The 10,998-nt window shown below is 41.0% G+C and overlaps 1 protein-coding gene across 1 annotated transcript; it reads left to right on the top strand.

Moving 5' to 3' along the window:
- Nucleotides 1-1,182: 1,182 nt before the first annotated feature.
- blvra (biliverdin reductase A) lies at nt 1,183-10,672 on the top strand (the record flags this gene model as incomplete). Its single annotated transcript, XM_030723069.1, has 4 exons — nt 1,183-1,345; nt 6,938-7,045; nt 7,509-7,677; nt 9,632-10,672. Coding segments are annotated over 4 exons (696 nt in total), but the record flags the coding sequence as incomplete, so codon positions are not given.
- Between the last annotated feature and the right edge of the window lie 326 nt (nt 10,673-10,998).

Genomic DNA, 10,998 nt, shown 5'->3' with positions numbered 1-10,998 from the left:
GGTCATCACTGCTGAGGAGGGACAGAATCATGGGTCCAGATGTTCTTTCACTCTAGATTAAAGGACCTCCTTAATAATCTTTTCAAATGTCTTCATTACTAGTGAAGTAAGGGCAACAGGCCTGAAACCATTCAGAGACTGAGTGGCCTTACTTTTTGGGACAGGAAACAATGATGAAAGTTTTTCCAGAGCTGAGGGACCCTGTGGGTCTGCAGAGACATGTTAAAAAGAAAACTAAAGATGCCTGCCAGCTGCAGGGCATGGTTTTTAAGAATACAGCCTTCGGTGTCATCAGGACCTGAGCTTTTCCTCTCCTGAGTCTTCCGAAAGAGATTAAAAACAGTTCCCCTATCAATGTGTACTGTGACACTTTTAAAACCAGAAAGCTTCTCAGTAAAATCATAAATATTAAAACAATTATAATTTCTTGCCTGCTTTTAAGTTATCTAATGATTTTAAGTGATCCTTTTAGTCGGCATCCCCATCATAGATTTAACCCAATCCCAATCCCTCTGGCTATTTTGAGTTCCTTCCTCGCATGTTATCATCCCCATTGCTAAAACTTGTTTTGCAGGTTGAATTTTGAATTTTATGTGCTGGTAACTAACTGGTTCATCCCATTAGTTAGGTGCTTTTACCATGCTCCAATGGTTCATAGGTTAGTGTTACGTGGGTTAACAAAAGGAGAAAAAACAAAAACAGAAAAACAAAACCAAAATGGTCAGGTATAAGGACTGGAGTGAGTGAAAAGGCCTGGAGAACTATTGCTCAAGGCACCAGAAGTCTGGCTCCTTTGGAAACAAAATATAAAGAAACAAGGGTAGGCACATGACTTTTGCACAGTCCTGTATATTTTGCTATAATGGTTATGTACTATAAGATGAGTAATGCAGGGCTCCTTGTCAAAGTACGGCCACACCTCTTATTTATAGCAGTATCATAGAGCTTTTTTGGTGAATCGGTAGCCAGCATCAAACAGCAGACTAGCTAGTGGACACCTTCAAGGCAATCTAAGTCAAATGTAAAATGTATGTACCCATCTAATTTTGTCCCCATGTAATGCTCTGTTGTCTGGAAATTCTGGTCTGTTTTCCAAAAATTTACAAAAGTACAGCTTTAGAGTTAGAGTTGTTTCTCCTACTGTAGAAAACATCTGTAAAAGAATTCAGAATGTAAAATTAACAATTTCTGTTCACAATTACTGCTGCCTTAATTTTGACCAAGAACACTCCCACCTCCTGTCTCAGAAAGTTTCTGCAGGCACAGAAACATGTCTGTGTGGAGTATCCCATGACCATGAACTACAAGGCTGCTGTGGAACTTTGGGATTTAGCTGAAGAAAAAGGTGATAACTCACTACAGTGCATTCCAATGTATGTTCCCTGTGCAGGCAAAGTTTAGTTCAGAAAAATGCTGTCAAATAGACAATGTAAAAAAAACAAACAAACAAAAAATCTAAGTACTGACAGAGTGCAGTGAGAAGGGGATGTAAGAAGTGGGAACCCTCTTGCATACAGGTGCTGGTCATAAAATTAGAATATCATGAAAAAGTTGATTTATTTCTGTAATTCCATTCAAAAAGTGAAACTTGTATATTATATTCATTCATTACACACAGACTGATAGATTTCAAATGTTTGTTTCTTTTAATTTTGATGATTATAACTGACAACTAATGAAAACCCCAAATTCAGTCTCAGAAAATTAGAATATTGTGAAAAGGTTCAATATTGAAGACACCTGGTGCCACACTCTAATCAGCTAATTAACTCCAAACACCTGCAAAGGCCTTTAAATGGTCTCTCAGTCTAGTTCTGTAGGCTACACAATCATGGGGAAGACTGCTGACTTGACAGTTGTCCAAAAGACGACCTTTCACACCTCGCACAAGGAGGGCGAGACACAAAGGTCATTGCTAAAGAGGCTGGCTGTTCACAGAGCTCTGTGTCCAAGCACATTAATAGAGAGGCGAAGGGAAGGAAAAGATGTGGTAGAAAAAAGTGTACAACAACAGGGATAACTGCACTCTGGAGAGGATTGTGGAACAAACCCATTCAAAAATGTGGGGGAGATTCACAGAGAGTGGACTGCAGCTGGAGTCAGAGCTTCAAGAACCACCACACACAGACATATGCAGACGTGGGTTTCAGCTGTCGCAGTCCTCGTGTCGAGCCACTCTTGAACAGAGACGGCGTCAGAAGCGTCTCGCCTGGACTAAAGACAAAAAGGACTGGACTGCTGCTGAGTGCTCCAAAGTTATGTTCTCTGATCAAAGTCAATGTTGCATTTCCTTTGGAAATCAAGGTCCCAGAGTCTGGAGGAAGAGAGGAGAGGCACAGAATCCACGCTGGCTGAGGTCCAGTGTAAAGTTACCACAGTCAGTGATGGTTTGGGGTGCAGTGTCATCTGCTGGTGTTGGTCCACTGTGTTTTCTGAGGTCAAAGGTCAACGCGGCCATCTACCAGGAAGTTTTAGAGCACTTCATGCTTCCTGCTGCTGACCAACTTTATGGAGATGCAGATCATTTTCCAACAGGACTTGGCACCTGCACACAGTGCCAAAGCTACCAGTACCTGCTTTAAGGACCATGGTATCCCTGTTCTTAATTGGCCAGCAAACTCACCTGACCTTTAACCCCATAGAAGATCTACGGGCTATTGTGAAGAGGAAGATGTGATACACCAGACCCAACAATTCAGAAGAGCTGAAGGCCACTATCAGAGCAACCTGGGCTCTCATAACACCTGAACAGTGCCACAGACTGATGGACTCCATGCCACGCCGCACTGCTGCAGTAATCCAGGCAAAAGGAGCAACAACTAAGTACTGAGTGCTGTACATGCTCATAATTTTCATGTTCATATTTTTCAGTTGGCCACATTTCTAAAAATCCTTTTTTTGTATTGGTCTGAAGTAATATTCAAATTTCTGAGATACTGAATTTGGGGTTTTCATTAGATGTCAGTAATAATCATCAAAATTAAAAGAAATAAACATTTGAAATATATCAGACTGTGTGTAATGAATGAATATAATATACAAGTTTTACTTTTTGAATGGAATTACTGAAATGCATGCACTGGGATAATACATGAAGTGTTGATCACATATACACATGCGTGCACAAATTATTTTCTTATTAGGCCCGAGCCAACCGAAGGGTCGGCGAGGAGCCTATAGTGATTGTAAGGGGGAGGAGGTGCAAAAATGGGGCGGTCGCATGGGACGTGGTCGCAAGTGACCCCAGACCTCATGGGACGTGCGCCAGGTCGAGACGTTTCCGAAAAGGTATATATGAGGGTGACTGGAAAAGCGCCTAATTGAAATTGTTAGAGTTCTCCATTATTATTCCGATTCTTCTTCTTCTTCTTCTTCTTCTTCTTCTTTCTGAGTAAACGATCGTAAATTTGAGCCCCTGAACATATACGAAAAGTCAGTTTTTTTTTTGCTAGAGTCATCAGGTCTGGCGAAAAATTTTGTTGACCTTTTCCAATTCAGCGATTGTCCACACCTCATATTTGAGACATCTCCTCCTAGGGCGTTATACCTACAGTCACCAAAATCGCTCAGCATAATCTACACAAGTAGGGCATCAAAAGTTATTCATGGTTTTGTAGAATATTAAACGGTCTTCTCACAAGGGGGCGCTGAACTTGGCCTTCGTTTTGGCCTTTTTTACCCTCACCTTTTCTGTCATCACTCGTGCATACTTTGCCCGATTTCTCCCAAACTTTAATAACTTATGTACAGAACCACCATGAATCCATAATTGGAGAAACAATGGCAATTCCTGCAATAGCGCCCCCTACATAATCAAACAAAAATTTACATGGAGGTCAAATAATTTAGTTACTCCTAGAATTATGAAATTTGGGTTACACATTCTCTATATCACCCTGATCAAAAAAGTCAATGAGACCCATGCCTCATTTTGCACCCCGCCCCCCTAACCACGCCCCCAATTCCCCATTCATTTTCAATGGAAAACCTAACATTTCTGCATGACACTATATTCACGTCTTTTGAGCTGTATAATGACCACAAACATTTACAGTGAAGCCCATGATGATGTTACACTGCAGAGGGGCGTGGCCCGGGTGCCATGGCGAGCTTCGATCCTTCGCCGTGACATTTCGATTGCCTCTCATTCTCATATACTTTGTCCGATTACCCTCAAACTTCACAAGTGTGAGAAGGACCCACTCCTGAACACATGCACATGTCATTATTGAATGGAGCTATAGCACCTCTAGTGGAACAAGGAAGTTGCTCTAATTCAAACACTCATTGTCAAATGTGCACAAAACTTCACAAGTTTGATAAACACCCACCCCTGCACACATCCATATGACATTGGATTACAATCACAGTGCCACCTAGTGGAACAAGGAAGTTGCTCTAATTCAAAAACTCATTGTCCAATCTGTACCAAACTTCACAACTGTCATGACGACCCACCCCTGCACACATCCATATGACATTGAATGACAGTGACAGCGGCACCTAGTGGAAACAGGAAGTTGCTGTAATTTAAACTCTCATTGTCCAAACTTCACAAGTGTGATAAGGATCCACTCCTGAACACATGCACGACATTATTCAATGCCAGTTGCAGCGCCACCTACTGGAAAGGTGTGCAATAACAGCTGTAACTCTGGTTTTACATTCGGCAAAAGAAAGGGCTCGCTGGGGGTTTGTGAGACTTGTATGTGGCTTGCTGGGGGTTCGCGGGGCTCGCGCAGGGTTTGGCGGGCGCGCAGGCGGCGAGGGCCTTTAACGCCGCTTGCGGCTTTAATTTATTTTTATTTTACCTTTATTTAACAGGAAGAAAAACACACTGAGATTAAAATCTCTTTTTCAAGTGTGTTCTGGGTATGACAAATATACACAGAAAACAATCATACAGGTCAAAAGGATAAATAAATTTTTAAAAAGTCTAAAAGTCTAAAAATGTCATTAAAAATTAAACAAAACATCTACAGCTCATTGCAGTCATTGGCAGGTTATTTAAAAGTGCCTTAAACTCACACATTGAGACCAGGTCCTTAAGTCTGAGGTCCTTTTGAATTTCATTCCATGTAGAAGGAGCAGTAGAACGAATTGGAATGCTTTTTTTGCCTGTCTCAGATCTGTCCCTAGGAACAGACAACAACAAACAATTCTGAGACCTCAGAGTGTAAGGACCTGAACTCTTCTGTTGCAAGTGGGTCTGAAGGTAGGAGGGAAGCAAACCTAGTACACACGAACGCACCAATGTTTGAATCTGTGAACCTGAAGGGAGGGTCATCTGGCACAGTCATACAGCAAACGATGAGTAAGAGCCTTAGAGTTTAAGATAAATCTTAATGCTCCATGATACACAGTATCAAGAGCATGTAGACTCTTTGATGAAGCATGCATACAAATCCATTTATTTATTTTTACTAAACAAATCCAGTATAGCAAAATTGTTGCACTTTCTGTTGACACCACCAGTTACAGAACACAGAAAGAAACTTTTAGCATTCCGGCATTTCTGGTTTATCCCTAACTTGTAATAAATGCTAACTTGCACAGCTCATGACAGATTGTGTATGCTATATTGAAATGAACTGACAACAACTGTGTTTAGAAAATGGCACAACACTTGTAAATCACACACAAATCCTATCAGCGCTATTTGGGCATTGTGCTCACATGTTGTTTTGTCTCATTAGTAAATCGGGAATAGTAAATGGTGAATTTGGCAACAACATATCTCAAAAAAGTTGGGCTGGGATAACAAAAGGTTGGAAAAAGTAATACTAAAAAGAAGCAGCTGCAGTAACATTTTGCAACTAATTAGGTTAATTGGAACAGGTCAGTAACAAGATTGGGTATTTAAAACAATATCTTAGAGAGGCAGAGTTTCTCAGAACTAAAAATAGGCAGAGGTTCACCACTCCGCAAAAAAACAACAAAAAACATCAGTAGATTCCAAACAGGACTGGATGCCTCTGATCTTCAGGCCCTGCATTAAAACAGGCATAATTCTGTCATGGGAACCACTGGCTCAGGAACACTTTCAGAAAGCAATGTCTATGAATAGTGGTTCACTGTGCCAGTGAACCACTATTCATAGACATTGAATAGTTAAAGTAAAACTGTTCACAGTTTTACTTTAACCTGCATTTGTGGATGTGCCATCCACTAATGCAGTTGTGACGAACCAGCCATTTGTGAACATGATCCAGAAATGCTGCCATCTTCTCTTGGAGAAAACTCATTTAAAATTGACTGAGGCAAAGTGAAAAACTGTTGTGATCAAACAAATCAAAATTTGAAATTATTTTTTGGAAAATTTGGATGCTGTATCCTCTGGACTAAAAAGGAGAGCAGTGCCTGTCGAACTAGAAGCTTGCATATCTGGAAAGGCATCATCAATGCTAAAAGGTATATACAGGTTTTAGAGTAAGATATGCTCCCATCCAGATGACATCTTTCTGAGGGAAGGCGATGTTAAACCCCATACTGTGTTTATTACATGACTTTGTAGTAGAAGAGTCAAGATGCTGAACTGGCCTGCCTGCAGTCCAGACCTTTCACCAATAGCAAACAATTGGTTCATAATAAAATGTGAAATAACAGAATGGAACATTTGTCTTCCCAAAGTCAAGCAACTGGTTCCCTCAATTCCCACACATAAAGTATTGTTTAAAAAAAAAAAAAAAAAAGAGGAGGTGCTACACATGGTCTGGTCCATGCCCTGTCCCAACTTTTCAAATCAAAATATTTTTCTTAAGTGGTACATTTTCCCATTTTAAGCATTTGATGTTTTCAATGTTTTTCGTGAATGGGTATGATATTCACAAATCATTGTATTCTGTTTTTATTTATATAGTGCTCCAACATTTTTGGAATTGGGTTGTAAACATTTTTGCAACTGATTCTGCTGTCGGCAACTGTGTGTGTTTGTCAGGGGTGATTCTCCATGAAGAACACATTGAACTGCTATCAGAGGACTACAAACAACTGAAGAGAGAGGTAGAGGGAAAAACCTTGCAGGAAGGTACTCTTCATTTTACTGGTAAGAGATGGGAGGGATGCAGTGATTTTAATTTTATTAAAAAAAAAAAATCAGATCTTAAAATCAGTGTGCAAAGGAAGAACTAGGGCTTCAGTTAAGTTTATATTTTTACTCAGCAGTTATGTCCCTGCTTGTGGACAGTAGTACAACCAGTCAAAACCAGATCAATATGAGAACTCTAAATATGCTATGTGTTGCAGAGGAGTGTAGTTACCTACTTATCTGAAATCAGTTTGATATGATCTGGGGATAAATAATCTCATTTTGAATAGATGTATAGTATATCATTGGTATGCAAAACAGCACTGTTTTGAGCAGCACTTGTAGTGTAAAAAAAAAAAAATTCATATATGAAATGATATAAAATGAGACAACACACTGTGTTGAAAACACTTGTAAAGTGTCTAATGTAGGTCTTTAGGAAGCTCTGTTGAAATAATGTGAATGCTGTAATTTGTTCAAGGTGGAGCTCTGAAGCCTGGATTTGGTTTCCCAGCATTCAGTGGCATTGCTCGCCTCACGTGGCTGGTTGACTTGTTCGGTGAGCTTTCAGTAACTGCAGCAGCATTGGAGGAGGACTCTACTAATGGCTACAGCAAGATGACTGCAAAGTTGATAACTTCTGACAACAGGTATATGAAATGTATTGGTCTGCATGTAGGATCTAATTCCTATTTTTCCTCTATTCCCTACAGACTGTCAGGGTTTTTTTTTTTCAGAGGGCAAAGCAACCACTACTTTTTCAGGTAAAATCTGTGATGTGAACTTCTGAGCATCAAAGTCGGAAAAAATGCTGCGTAAACTGCACACTGTCAAGTTTCTCAGTGAAAAACGCAGCTGCAAACACAGCAGTGGAGACTTGCTGACTTTTTCTTTTTTGGTAATGATGCCTAATCACACGGTCCTGCCCTGAAGCTGCAGGTTTAACACATGCATTTCGTCAGGTAGCTCATGCTTCATTATGTCGCAGCGAAAGGCTGACTCACACAGCCACCTTTCATCCCGGAGCCCTGCTGAGGCTTTTACTTTACTTTCTACGAACTGACAGATTTCCTCAGGTAGCTCAGCGCACCTTTGTGATAAGGCGTGTCACCACATTCAGAAGCTCTTTTCGTCCAGAAAAGACTGAAACTGCTAGTGATTTAACCCTTTGCCTCTTATAAAGTTTTGGTGCTTATAGCCCGTTGTGTCTTCAGGACTTGGCTGCGCAGCATTTCCTGCTGCGTGACACAGTGATGCACTGTCAGCTCACCTGTGCAGGTCTCCCTCTGCATCTTCTCTCGTATCTGTCCCACCAAACCACTCTTTTCTCAACACATCGCAGGTGACAAAGGTTGATCACTGACATCAGAGGTCAGTGATCAGGTCCTCTGCCTCCACCTGTTTGGAAAATCCCTGTTTTCCACTTTTCATTTGGCCATTTTTGGGGGCCAGGCTGCTTAAATGTCACTGTAAAAAGTTCTGACCAATTTTTTTTAATCCACTGATCAATCTGTTATTGGCAACATGGAAAATGGGTTAATGAGCAGGTCTTGACCTGTTACAGAGCATCATGGGATTTGTAGTATAAGTGGTGGGAGCGCTATTTACCGGCAGGCCATTAATAACAGCCATATGAAATTATCTCACGGGCCGAATATAATTATATCGCAGGTCGGTTCTGGCCCACTGGCCTTGAGTTTGACATGTGCGCTATATGGAACACCATAAGTGCCAACAAATAAGATTGAGGACTAGAGACAAAATATGAAGAATGGGATTTCGGCAAAAGTGTACCACAGAAACTACATTTCTCTTGTTGCCTTCTAAACATAGTTAAACATGAGAAACTTCTGGTAGCTGCAGATCTGGTTTTCATGGGGACAATTTTTCAAAATCAAAACCACAAGTCCCTTTGAAGCCTTACTTTTTTCAGGTTAGTTCGTTGTCTTTGAGTTATGATGCAAGCACAAATCAGCAAACCATACATTTAACCAATCACAACCAGTTATTTCTCTATTTTACCAAACTGGAATAATTAAAAGTCCATCCATCCATTCTCTTCTGCTTTTCCTGTTCAGGGTTGTGGGGGGGCTGGAGCCTATCCCAGCTGACATAGGGCGAGAGGCAGGGTACATCCTGTACAGGTCGCCAGCCTGTCGCAGGGCCAACACAGAGAGACAGACAACCATTCACTCTCACATTCACACTCATGGGCAATTTAGAAAGCCCAATTAACCTAACCCCAGTAACTGCATGTTTTTGGACTGTGGGAGGAAATCCACGTGGACACAGGGCAAACATGCAAACTCCACACAGAGAGGCTCGGGCCAAGGTGGAATCAAACGCAGACCTTCTAGATGTCATTCTAACTGTGAACCAGCAGTGCTAACCACCATGCCACCGTGCCGCCATATAGGGCAGCATATAAAGTATTTTTTTTAAATTGTAATTCATTGGGGATTTTAAGATTTAGCAGCATGTCAGGCCGTGGCGGTAGCCATTGATCAGGGATGTGTTTCAGTGTCTTGGTTGTTATGATGAAAAAGCAGATGAGAGAGTTAAATGGCGTGATAATTTAAACATTTTTCATCTGTGTCCATCTAGACCTCTGACATGGATTGAAGAACGACAACCAGGCCTCCCCAGAGCAAAAAACATCAACTTTCAGTTTGACTCAGGCTCTTTGACTCAAATTCCTACTGCACCAAGAGGGACTGTGGGTATCTTTATGCAAGACCTGATCCACTTCTCTACCAAGCTGGCAGGCCAAGTGACTCCGGAGGAGCTCACGAAAGAGAAAGTCAGGGTCCTACACTGCTTGGAACTGGCAGACAAAATACAACAGCTTTGCCAAAATTAAATGGAATCTTTATGGTCATCATATTTGTATCACATTTGAAGTTGCAAATTCCTAAAAAGTATGGGATACTGTGTGAAATGTAAGTAAAAGCAAAATGCAATAAATTTCAAATGCCATAAATCCTTTTTTTTTTTTTTTTCCTTTTCACAATAGAACAACAGTCTGTAAAAGTCAGGAAACTATTTGAAACTATTCAAGTTTCAAATAGGAAACCGAGGAAACCATTTGCTGCCCTTTTGGGAGAGGAATGTTATCTATTCCTGTCTGATAGAGGATTCTAGCTGCTCAACAGTCCTGGGTCATTGTCATGTTTTTACTTTACATTTCATGATGCACCAATTATTTTCAGTTGGTTAAACTTCTGGAGAGCAAGCAGTCAAGTTCAGCAGCTGGACTAATCTACTGTAGAGCCATAAAGATGCGGTTTAGCATTTTCTTGCTGAAACAGGGCAAGGTTCCCCTTTGAGAGTCGTCTGGATGTGAGCATATGTTGCTCTGAAATCTGTATATACCTTTTAGCATTGATGGTGCCTTTCCAGATGTGCAAGCTGCCATTCTATAGGCACCGAGGCACCCCAAACCATCAGAGGCATGCTTTGAACTTCTGATAACAAGGTGGATGGCATAGAAAACCAAACAAAATGTGCGGTAGGCCCTGCGATGTCACCAACTGTGACAATTACAGTGGCTTGCAAAAGTATTCATACCCCTTGAACTTTTCCATATTTTGTCACATTACAACTACAAACATAAATATATTTCACTGGAATTTAATGTGAAAGACCAACACAAAGTGGTACACAATTGTGAAGTGGAATGAAAATTATACATGATTCAAAACATTTTTTACAAATAAAAAACTAAAAAAGTGCGGTGTGCAGAAGTATTCAGCCCCCCTGAGTCAATACTTTGTGAAACCACCTTTTGCTGCAATTACAGCTGCAAGTCTTTTAGGGTATGTCTCCACCAGCTTTGGGCAAAAATTTCAGTCACTAGATGTGCATTGTTCCACGCACAGACGTATGCAGACATGGGTTTCAGCTGTCGCAGTCCTCGTGTCGAGCCACTCTTGAACAGAGACGGCGTCAGAAGCGTCTCGCCTGGGCTAAAG

The sequence above is a fragment of the Archocentrus centrarchus genome, unplaced genomic scaffold (assembly GCF_007364275.1).
Source record: "Archocentrus centrarchus isolate MPI-CPG fArcCen1 unplaced genomic scaffold, fArcCen1 scaffold_204_ctg1, whole genome shotgun sequence".
Lineage (NCBI taxonomy): Eukaryota > Metazoa > Chordata > Actinopteri > Cichliformes > Cichlidae > Archocentrus > Archocentrus centrarchus.
Note: the sequence above shows the minus strand (reverse complement) of the source record. Positions and strands in the feature narration are given on the sequence as shown.